The sequence below is a fragment of the Raphanus sativus genome, chromosome 5, assembly GCF_000801105.2.
Source record: "Raphanus sativus cultivar WK10039 chromosome 5, ASM80110v3, whole genome shotgun sequence".
NCBI lineage: Eukaryota > Viridiplantae > Streptophyta > Magnoliopsida > Brassicales > Brassicaceae > Raphanus > Raphanus sativus.
In genome coordinates, this window is record NC_079515.1 from 31,062,604 (window position 1) to 31,083,275 (window position 20,672).

The 20,672-nt window shown below is 35.2% G+C and overlaps 6 protein-coding genes and 1 long non-coding RNA gene across 8 annotated transcripts; 4 read left to right on the forward strand and 3 right to left on the reverse strand.

Moving 5' to 3' along the window:
- Window positions 1–4,687: 4,687 nt before the first annotated feature.
- On the forward strand, window positions 4,688–6,334 carry LOC108805202 (fasciclin-like arabinogalactan protein 7). The gene is made up of 2 exons (XM_018577175.2): window positions 4,688–4,845; window positions 5,349–6,334. Exon 2 carries the CDS (start codon window positions 5,367–5,369, stop codon window positions 6,135–6,137), a length of 771 nt encoding a protein of 256 aa, XP_018432677.1. The 5' UTR covers window positions 4,688–4,845; window positions 5,349–5,366; the 3' UTR covers window positions 6,138–6,334.
- A 405-nt stretch (window positions 6,335–6,739) lies between these two features.
- LOC108859759 (uncharacterized) lies at window positions 6,740–7,816 on the forward strand. 2 transcript variants are annotated; one of them, XM_018633666.2, is made up of 4 exons: window positions 6,745–6,995; window positions 7,091–7,172; window positions 7,320–7,481; window positions 7,561–7,816. In XM_018633666.2, exons 1-4 carry the CDS (start codon window positions 6,801–6,803, stop codon window positions 7,626–7,628), a joined length of 507 nt encoding a protein of 168 aa, XP_018489168.1. In that variant the 5' UTR covers window positions 6,745–6,800; the 3' UTR covers window positions 7,629–7,816. The 2 variants fall into 2 exon arrangements, with proteins under 2 accessions (XP_018489169.1, XP_018489168.1); XM_018633667.2 differs by lacking the exon at window positions 7,561–7,816 and having other exon boundaries at window positions 6,740–6,995; window positions 7,270–7,455.
- A 521-nt stretch (window positions 7,817–8,337) lies between these two features.
- LOC108861310 (F-box protein At1g47340) lies at window positions 8,338–9,956 on the reverse strand. Its single transcript, XM_018635148.2, has one exon. It carries the CDS (start codon window positions 9,877–9,879, stop codon window positions 8,563–8,565), a length of 1,317 nt encoding a protein of 438 aa, XP_018490650.1. The 5' UTR covers window positions 9,880–9,956; the 3' UTR covers window positions 8,338–8,562.
- Window positions 9,957–10,797: 841 nt separating this feature from the next.
- Window positions 10,798–12,213, reverse strand: LOC108858759 (F-box protein At1g47340-like). Its single transcript, XM_018632634.2, has one exon. It carries the CDS (start codon window positions 12,190–12,192, stop codon window positions 10,879–10,881), a length of 1,314 nt encoding a protein of 437 aa, XP_018488136.1. The 5' UTR covers window positions 12,193–12,213; the 3' UTR covers window positions 10,798–10,878.
- Window positions 12,214–13,262: 1,049 nt separating this feature from the next.
- LOC108859247 (uncharacterized) lies at window positions 13,263–13,841 on the forward strand. Its single transcript, XM_018633134.2, has one exon. It carries the CDS (start codon window positions 13,336–13,338, stop codon window positions 13,612–13,614), a length of 279 nt encoding a protein of 92 aa, XP_018488636.1. The 5' UTR covers window positions 13,263–13,335; the 3' UTR covers window positions 13,615–13,841.
- Window positions 13,842–16,539: 2,698 nt separating this feature from the next.
- Window positions 16,540–19,907, forward strand: LOC130495109 (uncharacterized). The gene is made up of 2 exons (XR_008934384.1): window positions 16,540–16,864; window positions 19,798–19,907. It is a non-coding gene; the product is annotated as an uncharacterized LOC130495109 (long non-coding RNA).
- On the reverse strand, window positions 16,903–19,658 carry LOC108830213 (threonine--tRNA ligase, chloroplastic/mitochondrial 2). The gene is made up of 7 exons (XM_056986222.1): window positions 19,286–19,658; window positions 18,956–19,102; window positions 18,740–18,887; window positions 18,014–18,645; window positions 17,631–17,939; window positions 17,338–17,538; window positions 16,903–17,261 (listed from the first exon to the last, which is right to left on the reverse strand). The coding sequence occupies exons 1-7, from the start codon at window positions 19,544–19,546 to the stop codon at window positions 17,001–17,003; spliced, it is 1,959 nt and encodes a 652-aa protein (XP_056842202.1). The 5' UTR covers window positions 19,547–19,658; the 3' UTR covers window positions 16,903–17,000.
- Window positions 19,908–20,672: the final 765 nt, after the last annotated feature.

The following is a 20,672-nucleotide window of genomic DNA, read 5'->3' on the forward strand; positions in this document are numbered from 1 at the left end:
ACTTAAGATGTTTTTAAATTGTCCAAAATATTTAGAAATATATAAAAATAGTAAAAATTATATATTTAAAATAACTAAACATTACTCAAAATACCAAAATACTGAAAATATCTATTCATTTTCTATCCAAATATTTAAGTTAAACCAATTTTATGTTAAATTTAAGTTTTTTGGTATACATTATTCAAATTTATATGTAACATATTATTTTTATTTTTATGTTTTGAGAAATTTAAAGTATATATGAACTTTAAGTTTTTTAAAAATTAAATGGGTTATCTGAATCTAAAATCAAATCGAACATATAAAGATTCAAACCAAATTTGCAAAGATCCAAACCGAACCTAACCAAACCAAATGATACCTACCCACATGTTATCCCTAATCAAATGTAAAAAATTATTGATAACAAAAAAATGTATTATTTATTTAGATACAACATATTTAAAAAAAAAGTTCACTCCGCGTAAGGCGCGGGTTATCATCTAGTTATGATTTATTTTGACTGAATACAACTTCAACATGGATCAAAATAGCATAATATCATATCTGATCCCCTATATATTAATCCTGGAACATTGCAACATTGTTTGGTACCACGTGTCATCATGAAAATTATTCTGAGGATTGTTAGAGAAATAAGTTGGTCCATCTACACATATATTATAGTTTTTATTAAATAACTATTAAATCAATTATTAATATACAAAAGAATATTCTCTATTGTTTCCTTAAATAAAAGCTACGGAACTTCTTAATATAATTGACATATATATCACCATTAATGATTATGAATAATAAAGATTTGATAATAATTTTTTATCCTCTATACTTTCCGTTTAATTTTATTTGTTAAAATAAATTAAACAATCACATTAAGCATATAATAAAAAAAATTATATTTTTCTTATATGTTGTATTTCGAATTTTTTAAAACGATTATAAATTACTAAAAATGGCACAAGCCTCACATTGAAAATTTTGTGATCAATGGTAATTTTTTTTCAGTTCAGCCTATCGTTTTTAATGGGTCTTGAACATTTTTTAATGATTAACTAAATAAATCATGTACATAAAAGAAAGTGTTTTGGTTTAAAAATTGTTGCATACCCAAAATCAGTATGAACCATCGTCACTTTCATTTAAAATTTGGTTACAATAAAAATATATGGTTGGGAAAAAAATCTGAATCCAAATAACCGAACCAAATCCAATCTACAAAATAGTATAGAACTTTAATCAATTTGGTTAGATATATGAACATGTTTAAAATTTTGGTATCTAAAAACCAGAACCGAACCCGATTCGGACCAAAATATTTTGGGTATCCGAGTATATTCAAATCAAATTTATATACTTAAATATATTATTTAAAAAAATTAATATCTCAAAGAAATATACAAAATACTTAAGATGTTTTTAAATTGTCCAAAATATTTAGAAATATATAAAAATAGTAAAAATTATATATTTAAAATAACTAAACATTACTCAAAATACCAAAATACTGAAAATATCTATTCATTTTCTATCCAAATATTTAAGTTAAACCAATTTTTATGTTAAATTTAAGTTTTTTGGTATACATTATTCAAATTTATATGTAACATATTATTTTTATTTTTATGTTTTGAGAAATTTAAAGTATATATGAACTTTAAGTTTTTAAAAAATTAAATGGATTATCTGAATCTAAAACCAAACCGAACATATAAAGATTCGAACCAAATTTGCAAAGATCCAAACCGAACCTAACCAAACCAAATAATACCTACCCACATGTCATCCATAATCAAATGTAAAAAAAAATTATTGATAACAAAAAAATGTATTATTTATTTAGATACAACATATTTAAAAAAAAGTTCACCCCGTATTTATATTATTACGGGAAATTGCTTGTCACGGCTGTCGGTGAGAAAGTAACGATTAAGACATACAAAGATGTTAAATCGATATACAGGCACATTTTTTATTAAGGTATTTGCATGGATTTGAAGTATCACCAATAATTTAATCTTCCATATTTATGGTTTGTTATATTGTCAAATTAGTGATTGCGTATCTTGGATAATGACAACAAATTGTAAGATAATTGTATATAAAAGTTTGGTATCATCGTCTTCGTGCAGTGTACTACGGAACCATAGTTGGTGTCTTCTAGACAAATAAAAAGCATGTATTGTCAAACACTTTGGTTGTAAATGAATTCCTCAAATCTCGTAGGATTAGGTCGGTTCAGATTTTGGTGATATGGAACTGATCCAACATGAACGTCTACTGGTTTTTGACTTCTACGTATTTGCTACTTGTGCATAAGACTTACTTCTAGTGGTTTTACAGGAAAAAAAATCTCCTATAATCAGTCAGACCAATTTCAGGTTAGGCCCATTTTGGGTCATCAGATTTTGGCTAAAATTATACCACAAGTATACATGTTCAAATCAAATTATTATTTTTATTTAAGGTTCTAATTCAAGAACCAAATCATGAGTGAAATAACGCATTATGTTATACATTTTACTGGGAAATATGGTGTCTACAAAGTCGAACGTAACTGTGTTTGTGTATGAATTAAATTTTAAATATATACACGTGTAATGTATACAAACAAACAAACAATACAGCAGCACAAAACATCGAGTGATAACACCGCAAAAATGTCAAACCGTATTAAAACCAGTTATATAGATATGGAAGTACAGTTCGCGTTATATGATTTGTATGAAATAAATTAAGATAATTAAATACACCGTGTACAATGTCAAAAACAAAATAAACTAAAGCGAGTACCATAAGGTTGGTGACGAGTCAAAAATTAGAGAAGACAAATATGTGGAAGGGTGATTAGGAAAGCTCACCATATTCCGATTTGCTTTCTAAGTTTCTTCCGTAACGATCTATTTTTGTTTTACTTGCAATTCACGAATTATGGGAAATTATTCGCTAAGACTTTTTTGGTAATGCCCTGAAGGGTGATGTTCATATATAATTGCTTCTATCGGGATTAAATTCGATTTTATTTGTTCACCTACTCTACAAATTTTGAAAAATAAAACTTAAGGTTTTTCTTTCCTATAACTTTAAGAATTTCCCAGTTAAATTAAATTAATAAAAAGTTGGAAAACGGTTCTCTTTCCTATAACTTTAACAATTAACAAAAAGAACATTCTACATCCACAAATGAAATAACTTAACAAATCAGGTTCCATATATCCAAACATATAATACATATATTTTTTTTAAATTTATTTTAGAGTTCAGATGTACTTTGTTATGTTTACCCTTGTGAATATGTAATTTTCCTTCTATTGGTTGTTTGTACCGTTGTTGATTTTCTTTCTCTTGATTAATACAAAAGATTTGGCGAAAAAAACATAGTCTCGTGACAAAAATATAAATAAGCATATATATATATATATATATATATATATATACAAAGAAGTGGGGCGATCTTGTGAATATGTGGTGTAGTTGCGTTCAAAAGCAAAAATATCCAATTTGTAAATGATGCCAAGAAATGCTTGGAACCGAACTAGTAGTAAGGGTAATTTTTATAAATCCAATAGCTTGAACCTCATGGATCAAAGATCAGAGTAGAAACATTTACACCATGAGATACTTTGTTAGAATGATACACTTTAAGTTTGTGTTTAAAAAGTGTCCAATAAAAAGTTTGTGTTTTTTTGTTGTATTTATCAACTAAAAATTATTGATAGTTAACGTGTGTTTTTTATTTATCAACTAAAAATTATTGATGGTTAACGTATAATGTAAGCTATGCAATTTCCTAGTTTGTTTTTCAAAATTTAATAGGTTAATTTATACACAAAAATACAAAATGTTTCGTTTATCTCATTTACTATTGTGGTTAAACAATACAAATGTTTGTAACTATTGAGCCTAACATTTTATTCGAAACTCTATCAACTGTTTATTTTATTTTTATCACCATTAGGTTCTAATTGGTCTATTCGTGGAGAGGAACAAATAACAGAAACTGTGTTTGTGCTCACCACTGTCAATGTAAACATTTTCATCCTTTTATGAGAAAGACATTTTCACCTGAAAGAAGAAAAAACAAATAATTTGATTTAAAAATATTTACTCCATTTGTTTACCAATCAAACCCTAACACCCAGAAAAAAGTTGAAGCAACAATAAATGATTAAGGGAGACATAAAACCCCACTAATAAATTATGTAAAATAGATGAGTGTGTTTTATGCCTTAAGGTTACACTAAAATCATGAATTATTGATTACTAATTTTATTATTTTTGTTCTATAAAAATACTATTATTATTAACTTAGTATCTTTTAGTAAACTTAACATCTTTACTAATAATTTTCAATTTGTAAAAAAAAGAAAGAAAATTAGTCTATTTAAAAACCAAAATTTCTTCATATTTATTAAAGCTGATATAAATTATATAAAATAAAATATGTAAAATATTAGAAAAGATAAATATATTTATGATTTCTGGTATACAACGATATAAAACAAAAATCGATTATATAAGCCGAACTAAACCAAAATAATAGGTATGGTTTTAGTGTAACTTTAAGAAATATATATGCTTACACTAAAATCATGAATTAAAAAGAAATCATGAATAAAAACACGACTATGAATAACGGCATCACCGGTTACAAAACAAGTACCCCCAGATAGTGCCGCAACAACAACACCGCATAGAGTTTTACAAGAAAATAGTACACAGCCTGTCTTTCCTTCCTTTTCTATAGAAACTATTAAAAAAACTTCTTTAAATACCTTCTCTTCTTACTCCTCTGCTCTCTCCATCTTCCAAGAAAGACTTCACATCTTACCATCATTTGCTCAGGTCAGCTCCTCCCTCTCTCTCTCTCTCTCTCTCTCCTCTCTCTCTCTCTCTCTCTCTCTCTCTCTCTCTCTCTCTCTCTCTCTCTTCAGTGTCTCTCCTCTCTTTTCCACTTTGGTTACAGTTTAATCACAATGTCATTGAACTACTTTATCAAAGCTCCGTGTACTTGTCTTAAAAATAAGTTTATGTTTTGTCTGATCCAGATCTAGTTTCTCTTCAGTTAGCTTATCATTGTTTCTGCATTATGTGTTTCGGATCTCGTGAACTTTATAGCTACTTACTGTCTCTGTGTGTTAATGTGTCGGTTTGTTTTTCTTTTTTCCTGCAGTCTCAACTTTCAAGTAATGTGCAAGATCTGATTAACTTACACTACTTTAGTTTTGTTACTTCCAATCTTTGACTATTACAGATCCGGATCTGAGATTCTGTCTAATAATTCTTGATAAAGATTTGATCTTTGCATTGTTTTAACTAAATCCTGATTCAATCTCTGTGTAAATTAGGAAGAGTCAAAGGAAGCAATGGCAAAGATGCAGTTTACAATCTTCATTGCCGTCGCCTTCCTCGTCTTCTCTGCATCAACAAACGCCAAAACCGCAAGCCCACCGGCACCAATGCTACCACCGACACCAGCTCCAGCACCTGCTCCACACCACGTGAATCTCACCGAGCTTCTAAGCGTAGCCGGTCCGTTCCACACGTTCCTCGACTATCTCCTCTCGTCAGGAGTCATCGAAACGTTCCAGAACCAAGCCAACAACACAGAGGAAGGCGTCACGATCTTCGTCCCCAAAGACGACGCTTTCAAGGCTCAGAAGAACCCTCCTCTCTCAAACCTCACGAAGGACCAGCTCAAGCAGCTTCTTCTCTCCCACGCCCTCCCTCACTACTACTCCCTCTCCGAGTTCAAGAACCTGAGCCAGTCCGGTCCGGTCAGCACTTTCGCCGGTGGACAGTACCCTCTGAAATTCACAGACGTCTCCGGTACGGTTAGGATCGAGACGCTCTGGACCAGGACTAAAGTCAGCAGCAGCGTTTTCTCCACCGACCCTGTGGCGGTTTACCAGGTGAACCGGGTGCTTCTACCTGAAGCTATCTTTGGAACTGACGTCCCTCCAATGCCTGCTCCGGCTCCTGCTCCCGTGGTTAGCGCTCCTTCTGATTCGCCTACTGCTGATTCTGATGACGCCAAGGCTTCTTCGCCTAAGTCATCGCACAAGAACTCCGCGCAGACGCTTGCTTTTGGTCCAGTCGCTATGGTGGTTTCCGGTTTGGTGGCATTGTTCTTGTGAGAATAATAATAAGGATGGATTTGTTTTGCAGGTTGAGTATGTCGTAAGTTCCCAATTGTCAAAGAGATTTGTATTACATCATCATTCCAAATTTGTCTTTTTGATTTTTTCTTTTTTTAAGCACCATTTTTTATTTTATACATTTTACCATTATTATTGTCATTTATCAGTGTTTGTGAATTGAGCTTTTTCTTCCTTTTTTGTTTTTATTTTAGTTTATTTTTGCTTCATTTGCAAGCTAAGTTAAGACCATCTTTTGATAAACGCACTTCGTTAAGATACTTTAAACTTTAAAGAGTTTCTCTTTCGTTACTACAAAAAAAAAATTATATAAAGTAAAAGAGAGAAGATAAAATAGGTCTATCAAATAATAAAAAATAAGAATAAGGACACAATACATTTTTAAAAAAATTGCAAATTAGATATATAACTATATTGTAATAAAACTGTTATCATTAGCTATTTAGCTTAGAGAAAAAATACACATTAACTTTTTATCAGTAATGATGAAATGTCTCCTTAATTCAACATCTAAAGAAACGCCCACTAAATTATGACGTCATATATTGTGTTAATTAAGATAAAAATAATTTAATTATATGGATTTATTCGTAGCTTTGTATTTGGTCCACTCAGAACCGTAAGCATAGACAGAGGGGAAAAATGGCATCTCAGTTCTTCAAACCATCAGCAAACGCCACCAGTGGAGGCGGAGATGCCGTTTACGTTGCGGCCGTGCCGCTCAGAGCAACTTCTGGTCCACCACAGCTTATCATGTCAATGGCCTACTCACTTAATATAAGGAATTTACAGCATTTCTTGGTTCTCATCAAACCATCTTCTTCAATTCCTCAAGAGGTCTCTTCATTATTCTTTTCTTTGTATATTGACTATATACCATAAGGTGTTTTGTATAAATGTCTCTCAACGAAAACTTATGTGGGGCTTTTCAGGTAATCGTGTTTGATTTTCAACCTGTTAATCCAGAAAGCATAGATGCAGCAATCTCAATCTTGTCAGGAAAATCAGTTCCAGGTTCTTATTCCCAGACAATCATATCGAATGTAATCTATGATTTAGACAGTTTTTTTTTCGGTTTTCAACGAATCTTTTGGTTCATGACTTCGTGTAGGAATCTTGAAAGTGTAGTCAAGATTCTGACCGAAGTCTTTTGGTTTGTAGGTGTAGTGATGCAAAGAAAGTTGAAGAATGTTCCTAAACAAAGATGTTGGATGGTTGGATCATCCAAAGGGAATAACGCCATGGAAATGGCAATTGAGTTTAATAGCTCATGGGAGACTGATCTTAGAGTTGGCCTTCATGATTGCCGACATTATACCAATGGTACTATTACAAGCTTTGACTTTGCTCTTTTTTCTTTATAAAAACATAACAAAGTCTTGATTCTTGTTTACATTTACAGAACTAGTTCAACATCTTACCGGAGAAAAACAAATTGTTGAGCGACTCACAAGAAGCTACAGCAGTTAGCATCCACCTCAAGAATGGATGTTACATATGTTCACTTATCTACCAATATAAATTGCTAGCTTTTTTTGTCAAATTGGCCAGCACTTATAAGTATATTTTAAGTTTTAACTCGTAGGTTTAAGATTTTTTTTAAAGAACAGTACCCAAACCAATATTATTATCCTTAATTAAAATAACCTTCGAACTTCTACCTGTGTTCCAACGGAGTGCTGATCAAACGAGGAACACAAAAGAGAGTAACAAAGTGACCAGATATACGTGTGGGAGTTGAAAAAACCCGCAATCAACATTTTAATTTAAAAAATTCAGAAACGATAGATTTATAGTGAGATAGCTTATCTGAACTTGACAATGCATATAACGATTGCAAAGTAACAAAATTAAAACAATTCGAAAGATGGAATACTAAATGAAAAGCATGATTTTATGAAAATAGTTAGAAAGAGTGTACATAAATCTATCGTTTTAATTTAACATTTTAATTTAAAAAATTCAGAAACGATAGATTTATAGTGAGATAGCTTATCTGAACTTGACAATGCATATAACGATTGCAAAGTAACAAAATTAAAACAATTCGAAAGATGGAATACTAAATGAAAAGCATGATTTTATGAAAATAGTTAGAAAGAGTGTACATAAATCTATCGTTTTAATTTAACATTTTAATTTAAAAAATTCAGAAACGATAGATTTATAGTGAGATAGCTTATCTGAACTTGACAATGCATATAACGATTGCAAAGTAACAAAATTAAAACAATTCGAAAGATGGAATACTAAATGAAAAGCATGATTTTATGAAAATAGTTAAACGCATAATAATAGATAAAAGCAGAAATTTACATGCCCATTGCTTTCACAGAACTTCAATGATCGGCTCTACTATCCTCTCCTGCTCTCTTCTTTCCCTTCTCGTTCTCCTTCCTCAGCCTCATCCTCTCTTTTTTCTACCAGTGAAATAACGCCCGTGACCACACGCTACTTGTTCTTCTTCTTCTTCTGATTCTTCGTTATACACATAAGGAGCGTAGATGCTAGACTTGAGTAGCGCTAGATCTTTAACACTAAGATCCTCTACGTGGTCAGCGAATCTGTAGAAACTACTACAATCGTCTACAAAGACGCGGACTCTACGAGGACTGTTGTTGGACGGTGGTTCATCGCACTCTCCAAAGCCTTGCATCTCAAACCGTCGAATAGTATTCCCTTGAGGATTGAAGTAGAAAACATAAAACGGTTGTCCGGACGTATAATCCGCCATCGACAAAACAATCTCACCCGTAGAAATCACTCCCACCACCGAAACGTAACGCGGGAAAAGCTTATCACCCCTCAAAGCGTACGCGTACTTGGACCATTCCCGCTTCTCCGCATCCTCAAGAACCCACACCCGAAACTCGACCACATCATCACTGAGATCGTCGTAGTAAACCAAACCCAACTTACCGTTATAGTTTATCAACTCGCAAAAGCTCTCGGGATAAAGAAAACTGAACTTCTCAGACCGAACATCAAAGCAAGCAATCACAAACCTAGACTTCTCCTCCAACATTTCCTCATCACACTCAGACGTGTCACCCAAGCAATACAAAACTCCGTTAATGCACACCCCTTCGCTCATATGTTCAAGTCTCAACGAGCAGTCGACCTTTCTCCATCTAGCTCCTCTAGCTCCTAGCGTCATAACCCTGTGGTCGTCGGGACCGCACGGATAAGCCATGTGAAGCACCTTGTACTGCTTCCCGACAGGATCGAACCCGAAAAAGCTGTAAGACTTCCTGTACCGTGAGATAAAAGGCATCGTCTCGTAACGTCCTGTTTTAGGGTTACATACCACAGGCACTTCGTCTTTGCGCTCGAAACCGGTACACATACCGTAGAAATAGATCAAACCGGAGGCGTAGCCGCACGCGAATTGTCGGTCGTCGCGACGGAAGATTCGCATACGGCCTGGAGGGAACTTCATATGAAACTCGGCGGCAAGAGACGATGAAGATGAAGAAGCCTTGTCGTCGTGTGGACTCAGATGCTGAGGTGAAGAGAAGATGCTCCAGAGACCTTTCTCCTCGATGGCGAATATGAGACGAGGATGAGAGGAGGACTTGGTCAGGTACAAGTGTTTGAACTTTGGATGGTCGATTATTGATGCCCATTGCTTCGATACGGAACGAAACCTAGCGATGGATTTTGCTGGTAACCTCAACAATATCTCGGTGATGAGATCAGTAGGGATAGAACCTGAAATCATTGTCGTTTTAGAGAGAGAGAGAGGGGTCTGAGAATATTATGGAAAGCGGCGGAGAAATATTAAAAATGGATTAGGGCGGCGTTAACCTAGGTCCCGAGGAGAGCACAGCTGAAATTGTTTGTTTGTGATAGATCATAGATGGGCTTTTGTTTTTACCCTCTTTTTTTATTCAAAAGTAGAAGCCCAAAAGAACTAATACAGATGTTGTAGTCAATATTCTGACCAAAGTTCTGGTTTGGTCTGTAGGTATAGCGATGCAAAGAAAGCTGGAGAATGTTCCTAAACAAAGATGTTGGATGGTTGGATCATCCAAAGGGGAAAACGCCATGGAAATGGCAATTGAGTTTAGTAGCTCATGGGAGACTGATCTTAGAGTTGGCTTTCATGATTGTCGACATTATACCAATGGTACTATTACAAGCTTTGATCACTTTGCTTTTTTTTTTTATAAAAACATAACTAAGTCTTAACTCTTGAGTCTTGGGATTTGTTTTCATGTTTTCATTTGCAGAACTTGTTCAACATCTTACCGGAGAAAAACAAATTGTTCAGCGACTCACAAGAAGCTACAGCAGTTAGCATCCACCTCAAGAATGGATGAAACATATGTTCACTTATCTACCAAGATAAATGGCCAGCACCTAATAAGCATATTTTTAAGTTTTAACTCGTAGGTTAAAGACCTTATTTTAAGCAAATGACAACAAATGACAAGTACAAAAAACCAATTTTATTATCCTTAGTTAATAACCACCACACCACACCACACAAGAAACACAAAAACGTAATTACGATAACTTCCTAACCTTCTAATTCGAAAATATAGAATGTTAGATGAAACACATGATTTATGAAAATAGTTAGAAAGCGGGTACATAACTCAAGAGGCTAAACGCATATAGATCAAAGTTACATGCCCATTGCTTTCACCAAACTTCAATGATCGGCTCTATCCTCTTCATGGTCTCTTCTTTTCCTTCTCTTTCTCCTTCACCATCCTCATCCTCTCTTCTTTTTACCATAAAAACGAGCCCCAAAAACACAATACTCTTCTTCCTCTTCTTCTGATTCTTCGTTATACACATAAGGAGCGTAGATGCTAGACTTGAGTAGCGTTGGACCGTTAACATTAAGATGCTCTACACGGCCAGCAACGGAGTAGAAACTACTACAATCGTCTACAAAGACGCGGACTCTACGAGTACTGTTGTTGGATGTATCATGGTATTCCCCAAAACCTTGGATCTCAAACCGTCGAATAGTATCCTTTTCAGGATTGAAGTAGAAAACATAAAACGGTTGTCCGGACGTATAATCCGCCATCGACAAAACAATCTCACCCGTACAAATCACTCCCACCACCGAAACGTAACGCGGGAAGAGCTTATAATCGCCCCTCAAAGCGTAGGCATGCTTGGACCATCCCCGCTTCTCCGCATCCTCAAGAACCCACACCCGAAACTCAACGACATCATCACTGAGATCATCGTAGTAAACCAAACCCAACTTACCGTTATAGTTTATCAATTCACAAAAGCTCTCGGGATAAAGAAAGCTGAACGTCTCGGACCGAACATCAAAGCAAGCTATCACAAACCTAGACTTCTCCTCCAACGTTTCTTCGTCACACTCAGACGTGTCACCCAAGCAATACAAAACCCCGTTAATGCACACCCCTTCACTCATATGCTCAAGTCTCAACAAACAGTCGACCTTTCTCCACCTAGCTCCTCTAGCTCCTAGCGTCATAACCCTGTGGTCGTCGGGACCGCACGGATAAGCCATGTGAAGCACCTTGTACTGCTTCCCGACAGGATCGAACCCGAAAAAGCTGTAAGACTTCCTGTACCGTGAGATAAAAGGCAAGGCCTCGTACCGTCCTGTTTTAGGGTTACATACGACAGACACTCCACCGTAACCATACTCGTTGGTCCACATACTGTGGAAATAGATCAAACCGGAGGCATCGCCACACGCGAACTGTCGGTGATCGCGAGGAAAGATGCACATGTTGTCGGGAGGGAACTTCATATGAAACTCGGGGGATACTACGAGAGACGACGACGAGGATGAAGAAGCCTCCCGATGATGCTTAGGTGAAGAGAAGATGCTCCACAGGCCTTTTTCCTCGATGGCGAATGTGATACGAGAATAAGACGAGGAGGACTTGGTCAGGTACAAGTGTTTGAACTGTGGATGGTCGATTATTGATGTCCATTGCTTCGATACGGAACGAAACCTAGCGATGGACTTTTCTGGTAACCTCAACAATGTCTCGGTGATCAGATCAGTGGGGAGACATTCTGAAACCATTATAGTTTTAGTTTGCTGAGAGAGAGGGAGAGATTCTGATAATATGTGGGAAGGGGCGGAGATATATAAAGGGAAAAAAAGGAATTAAGGCGAAGCCCAAAAGAAGAAGCCCAAAAGAACTAATACAAATGTTCACTGCTTACATTCTTTTCCTTTTTTTTTTATCAAAATTAATTTCAGTTTTCCAATTTAGTGATAAGTGAAGAAATAAGGAAAAAAAGTATGTGTTGACATTGGACAACATTTGACACAACTCACAAGCGGTACTTGTAAGAACAAAATAACTAGAAACATACTTATTGAGTTAATTTACTGGCTTCGTCCTGGGCTTAGTTAAGAAAAGTGTAGGAAGAGTTATAATAACAAAGATGAACAGCGATTGTATTTTGCTTCCATGTTTTTAACTTTTTTTTTTGCCGTGGAACCAATTGTTTAGGTTCTGCAAATTGTCACAAACTCTTTGTAAGACCTTTTGTTCATTTTTAGAAATTATATTTTTTACATACTTAGCAAAAAAACAAAGATGAAAAGTGATACAAGCTGTAATTTCTCAAGATAAATAGTTGTTATTTTTTCAATATTTATTTATTTATTTGTAGATAGAGTATGTACACAAATGTTTTTATCTATTTAATGAAACTTATTTTGGTTTTCTTTTTTATGGATTTTTTATCATAAGAACACTTTTATGTCTTTTTGGAAGATTTACCCTCTATTCTATTGTCAACCAGTGTCACCTTTCAAAACCTAAAAATACATACCACTCAGTTTAGTTTTGTTTCTTGTCAATTATCCTTTAAGAAATGGGAAGAGATACCCAAGTAAACCAGACCCCACCATCTCTCTCAATCATGGGGTAAGTTTCTAAAGCGAACCCTCAAGTTTCTGTCTCCACTATCTTGTTTCTTTCCTAGAATTTTTTTTTCGTGAAAAATTTAAAGCAGAATAATGTTCATGATAAACACAAGCACTACGTCTACTAGGCGATAACAAATTAAAAAAAAAAAGTAAAAAGGAATTTTTTCCCAATTGGCCACTTGCACTTTTTACACAATAAATACCCTCTTCTTCTCCTCCTTCAAGAAACACATTGCTCTCTCCAAATACCAAAACTGATATATTTACTAAAGAACAAGGAAAGAGATGCTGAAGATGTTATCTGTATTAAGGCGAAACCTCCAAAGTCTTCGGAAAAGCCCGCGTGTTGCTGACGAAAACGCGTTCCCTTCAACCACCGTTAACGGAGGAGAAGGGAGAGAAAACGGCGCGATGATGAAGTTTCCGTTATCGATCATGTCATGCTTCGCAGTTCCACGTGGTAGCAGGACTGATGGTGTGTGGGTGTCGGGAGATTACGGAAGGGTCTCGGAGGTTAACCATCTCATGGTTTGTGATGGCATGAGATACGCTCTCTTAATGTAATTATCCACTTTTGTCTCTATACTCTAGCTAGTAGCCTAGTAATACACCGATCTTCATCAATACCCATTTGGTTTGCTTCTTCTTTTGTTGATTAATGGGTTTAGTAGTTAGTGAATCTAGCGAGAGATATACAGTGAGTTTTCGCCCCCTTTTTTCTTTTCTTGTTGCGTCCATGAGGCGTTTGTTAATCCAGAAGATTTCATAGGAGTATTTCACTTTTATGTCTAGTGTTATTGGTAAGATATCCACGTTCATGTTTAATTATACAACTTGGACAATTTTGAACTTGATAAAAACAAAACTTTATTAAAATAGTGACAAATCGATGTCTTAGATGGATTATGTGCACATATTATTTATTGGTCAAAGATCATCCAACGGAAAAAAAATGATTTATTTTGCCAAAGAATTGGATTATTTGTCATATAAATTTTTTTAGGTCAAAACATGCTAAGATTCATTACAATTTAATTTATTGAAAATATATAGTAAACTAATAGTGGAAAATATGAAAAACATCTAAACATCGATCACAATGCAAAACGCAACAAATGACTATGAAAAGTTAAACGACTTAATCACAAACGAGTAGAAAAACAGTCTTTAAAACGTCGACCGCTACATAATTAAGTTGCGATTGCGAAGGAGAGTTTCACTTAGCTGCCGGGAGTTACAGATTCAAAGTTGTTAATTACCCAAAATCTCATCCGCTCCTACAGCTTCTCTACTAATCTGCCAAACAACTCAAACGACTACAAACTCCCTTTGGAACCAAGATGATAATGCCAATAGAAAGAATAAGTTGGCTTGGTCGAACCCCGAAATCTTGGATATTATTTCAAACAAAATATTAGATAACAAAGAAAAGTGTTACAAGCATGTCCATTTAGTTATGGCTAAGAGCAACCCTATCGTTCACAACTCTTTTCTAAAAATTTTTAATGATAATATTTTAATAAATTTTGTTTTAATAATTAAATTACATTTAAAAAAGTCAAAAAAATGAAGAAAAAAAAACAGTTGCCATTTGAATATCATATGCAGAGAACATATCCTTTCATGATTTTTTCTTTATTTTAGATTCTCTAGAAACTCATTGAAAATTGAAAACATATTGTTGGAGTTGCTCTTGCTAAACAGTTTTGGTCAACATGCATTATACGGCTTTAGTTTCGAGTATATGACAAATCAATGGTATTAGTTCAAACTATTGTCCCAATACAGTATTATATACTTTACCAAAATAGAGCTTAAGATGACGTTAAATCATTTTGCATTATTAACCTCGGCATTATTCTAACGCTAAATCACTTTAACTACTAGAGCCTAATATGAATAAATATAATCGAGTTGGTAAAATCTGATCCACCAAAGTTTGTCGTCTAGTTATTTGTGTTAGTAAGCTGTTGGATTATAATAGAGTGCGTGTAAACTGTAGATGAATGATAACAAAATTTGAAGTAACATGATAGTTTGAAGATGGGTCAAAAATTAAGTTTACCTAACGCGGGATGGTAACAGGATGTGGAAATACTCATGTCCATGTTTAGTGCGACACAGCATGAACCGACCCTTTTTTTTCTTATAAATCATTGCTAAATTTAATTTTAAACAAAACAATTGCTGTTACGTTAAGTCGACTACAATTAGGATAGTGATGTTCTCAGTGCGGTTCGCTCTATGAATCATCCCATCGTTGTAATTGACGTTTGTTAATTATTTTCTTTTACCTGATTGGAGAATTTACAAATTTCTAGAATCTGATTGTACTGGAACCCTCTTTGCTAACTATTAAAGATTAATTAAACCAGTGCTACTTACATTTTATATTCATTTAGATTATGATTAGACAAACCCAGACTATATAATAAGATGAGTAACCTCCTCTTCTATTTCGGGTAGCAAACAATGGCGGACACAATCATGTTGATTTAGATCACACCGTCATGAATCTAATCTGTTTATTGGTTTACACTTTTGCAATTTAAGACTTTCGCTCAACGAAATGTTTCCTTTTGTTTAGCAGCCAATGAAAGTGTTAGTTTGTTGATCCACTAGTTCTTTGAAGTGTACGTACTTCCACAAATTTCTATAGATTATCTTGTTTGAGTTGGAATCCTTATGTAACAAGTGGAAAGATTGGAAAGTAGTTTATTAAAGCATTGCATGCCGCCACCATTATCATAAACCAAATAGTTCAATTATTTTGTAGTTAATTTAGCAAATGACAATTAATTGTGCAGTGTTAGTTTTTTTTTAATTATAAATTTTATTATATTGGTGCAAGAGAAGAAGAAATAATTAACAAATTGATTTATGACAGTGTATTACAGATATATCCAATTTTATCCTCTTCATTGGTTCTACGATTTCTAAGCTTTTTTCCGGTTTGACATGAATTATCTTTTTTACTGGTCATGAATCTTGAGTTTTGTTATCTATCTAGTCTAGATATGTTAGATAGTGGTTTAACCTGTTTTGATTTTTGGTCCAGCACGAGTTTGAAGGAAAGCTAAATTTACAAAACGATAAATCAAAACTAAATTCACACTATGGAATTAACTAGGAAACTTTTCAAATATAAAGCTATGCTTGGTTTTAACTCTCCAGCGCGTCAACCAATGAAAAGAAATTGAAAAAATTATTTTTTTTTCCGGTAAAATATTAAATCATTATATCAATTTTTCGAATTTATGACATAAATTATAAAGATAACTAATACTCCCTCTGTTTTTTAAAGATAGATGTTTTAGAAAAATAAATTGTTTCACAAAGATGTATTTTTATGTTTTCTATACAAAAATTGCAAATTTTAATAAAATTGATTGAATTTATTGAAAGACTATTGGTTAAAATGCACTGGAATTTGATAATTTCTAAAAATGATGTATAATTAATGTGTTTTCTTAATATGTATGAAAACACCAAAACATATATTTTTTAAAAACAGAGGGAATAGTAGAGTGTGAGAAATTAAAAGAAACCACGACAGTAAAGCAGGACAAAGTAGAAAAGCAGCCTAGCGACGAGCCAAGCTTAGACCATAGGATCCGAGAAGAGAACAGTCGAGAACAGGAGCCAGGTGCCACAAGCTATCGAGAAAAAAACGCCTTCAAACTATGAAAAAAAGCTTATGCAGCTTCCGATCACTCAACTGAACATACCCAGCCAAAGAATCCGAACACAAGCAGAACTCAACAAACCCGACAGCTATACCCAGCCAAAGAGATCGTAATGGTCACTGCCTCAGGTAACTAATCTCTTATACAAGATAAAGAAATCATTCAGTGTCACCAAAGATTTTAGCTTGGCCATTTCAATCTTTTAAATCAAACGAACAAAGTTTTAAACAGAGAGATGTGTATGGTCCTAGTCTTACAATAAAGTTACAAAGCAGTTCTTGTTTCGACTGCAATGTTGATTTTGTTGATGAATTCATCAACAGGAATGGTTCCGAGCTCTCCTCCAAACCTCGATCTAACGGTAACAGTTCCGGTCTCGACTTCCTTAGGACCCACAACCGCCATCAACGGGATCTTCTGCGTCTCTGCGTTTCTTATGAGCTTTGGCAACCTCTCCCCATGGCACAACTCAGCCCTCACTCCACAAGCTCTCAGCTTCTTACTCACTTCCTTGCAGAACTCCAACTGCAAAACCCCCTCACTAAGTTAGGACATGGCATCATATTTTCAGTTTCATCAAGACTCAAGAGACAGAACCAACCTGATTGTCTGTGACGGGCAGAACCCGAACTTGAACAGGAGAGAGCCACAATGGAAAATCCCCTGCGTAGTGTTCAATGAGAACCCCAAAAAATCTTTCCAAAGAGCCCAAAACCGCCCTGTGGATCATTATAGGACGTTTCTTATCCGAGTTTGTGTCCACATAAGTAATGTCAAACCTCTGAGGAAGATTAAAGTCAACCTGCGTTTGCCAAAACAAGAAACACATTAACAGAGAAGCATCCTCCTGAGATTTATAAAGAGTAGATAGAAAGGAAAAGGCTTTTTACTTACCTGTATGGTTGAGCACTGCCACTTTCTTCCCAATGCATCTTCGATCTTAAGATCAATCTTTGGTCCATAAAAGGCGCCGCCTCCTTCATCAACCTCATAGCTCCATCCCTTATCATCCAAAGCATCCTTAAGAGCACACGTTGCCTTTTCCCATATATCATCACTCCCAACTGACTTTTCAGGTCTAGTTGATAAGTTAACCTCATACTTATCGAACCCAAACCTCGACAATATCTCTTCCGTGAGATCCAATACACCTCTGATCTCGTCTTTGATCTGATCCTCTAAACAAAATATATGTGCATCGTCCTGGCAAAAACAAAAAAAAACGTTAGTTAAAGTTTAATCCTAAGTACTTAAAAAACAAAACTAGGAGGACTAACCTGTGTGAACCCTCTGACACGGAAGAGACCGTGTAAGCTACCAGACAACTCGTATCTGTAAACCGTACCAAGCTCTGCAACTCTTATGGGCAGATCTCGATACGACTGACGTTTTCTTTGGTAGAGCAAGATGTGGTAAGGGCAATTCATGGGCCTAAGCTGATAAAGCACGTCCTCGATCTCCATCTGATCATACATGTTCTCTCTGTAGAAGTCCAAGTGACCACTGATCTTCCACAGATCAGCTTTAGCGACATGAGGAGTATAGATCAAATCATAACCGTGCTCGACATGCATCATCTTCCATGACTCTTCGATTATGTTTCTAACGATGGCACCTCTGGGATGCCAAAACACTAACCCTCCTCCAGCTTCGTCCTGGATCGAAAACAGGTCAAGGTCTTGGCCAATGCGTCTGTGATCTCTGCGTTTAGCTTCTTCTTTGAAGTGAAGATAGGCTTTGAGCTGCTCTTCGCTCTCCCAAGCCGTTCCGTAGATCCTCTGAAGCATTTGCCTCTTCTCATCCCCTCTCCAGTAGGCACCAGCGACGGATTCTAGCTCGACGGCTTTCTTGTTGATCTTCCCTGTGGTCTCGACGTGAGGTCCAGCACAAAGATCCCACCATTCATTACCTAGATAGGCATTTTAACTGGCATAAAGTTATATTACCAAACTAAATACATATACTCAAGAAGACAGAGAGAAGCTACAGCTTTTATTACCTACCTATATGATAAACGGTGATGGGTTCTTCTTTGATACTCTCGAGAATCTCCATCTTGTAAGGCTCGTTGATAGCCATGATCCTTCTCTCCGCTTCTTCTCTGGATACTTCTTCTCGTAGAAGTGGTAAGTTCCGACTAATGATACGATCCTGTAATAAAAACCGAGAGAAATCAAAGCTAAGTCTATAGATAGTTATTATCAGCAACAGAAACTAACCATCTCTTTCTTGATCCGCTTGAGGTCTTTGTCTGTGAGAGGCTCCATGTCGAAGTCGTAGTAGAAACCGTTGTCGATCCAGGGACCTATGGTGACTTTAGCATCGGGGAAGAGTTTCTGAACCGCCATGGCCATCACATGTGCACACTGTACGTACTCACATGAATTAATTATTACACACTCTTCAGCTCATCAAAATTCAAACTTTTGCAAAACCCAATTTAGCTAACAGCACAAACATTAAGAAAAATATAATCAAACTGTTTCTAGTAATGTCCCACTAGTGTTGGACTCATTGCAGAACAGAAACAGAGCAAAGAATGTGTTTACCGTGTGGCGAATTTTGAGGAGCTTATCGGATGAGTCGTTACTGGGAAGAGGGACGGTCGCTGGCTCTGGATTCTTCTCGGGGCCGGTGCTGGAGATAGCTGGCTCGGTGGCGACGGAGAAGACGGTGGAGAAAGCGTGACGTTTTGGATGGAATCTGGGAGTGGGAGAAGGAAGGTAAACGAAGCGTCTTAGAGAAGAAGTGAAGGAAGGTGGTTTGGAGAGGAAGGAAGAGGAAAGGATAAGAGAGCGAGTAGAGGCCATTAGAGAAGAAGAGATGAAGCCTCCAAGAGGCTTCCGCAGGGATGATTTTGAGATTATGGAACAATCTGTGGTGGGAACGAACTCCCCTGCATAAAATGGATTGAATTCGAGGAGAACACAAGTCCACGTTTTTTGCTTTGTTTATTTATTTATATATATTTTTAGGTTCGGTTTAGTAGAAAACCATTTATGTAATTCGATTTGGTTGGTTTAATATCTTCGGTTACAAGTATTCAACACTACTCTTACAGGAACAATCTGTGGTGGAAGCTTCTCTGGATTGATTTGGAGAACATAAGACCACGTTTTGGTTTTGTTTACTTCTGTTATATGTTTGATCTCAGTGGACTTTAATCTCTTATGGGACAAATGGGTCAAAAAAAAATCTAGAACCACCTAAATTAATCTGTCATGGGACAGATGAGTGTCAATTATGATTTTGCCCTTAATGATGGCTGAATATGAACCATTAGATCAGAATCCTTCACGTTATAATATGAACCGTCGGATGTGAAAGATGAAATATTTACAACAATGCCATTAATGAATCTTTTTCCTTAGCCGTTGGATCTTATGATCTTGTTCTGATCTTGGCCATCGGATTTCACTCATTTTCTTTCTTTTATCTCTTCTTTTTTTTTTTTATCTCAACCACTCACATCCACACAATCTTCTTTATTTCATTATCTTATTCGACTGAGTACAACTAATATAACTCGTACAACTAAATATGTAAAAAAATTATATAACTGATACATAAATGTTTTACACATAAAATAAACAAACAAATATTTTAATTGGTATATAATGACAAAATTTCATCTATTTTGTCGAGGTTTTTAATGTTTTGTTAAATTATTACATTACACCTTTAGTTTTACATTATATTTTTTACATTTTTAAAGTTTATTAACTATATTAGCCATATTATTATGATAAACAAACATTGAACATGTTTTTACAAAGATAGGATGTGAAAATATTGGTAAAACCCCCCGTTACTAGACATATAAAAATTGGTATAATCTTTTAGTATATATTAGATGAGTATTACTGGTACAATTGGTATAACTTTGACATTTCAGAAATTGACAAAACAAATTTGATACTACATATGAGAAAATAA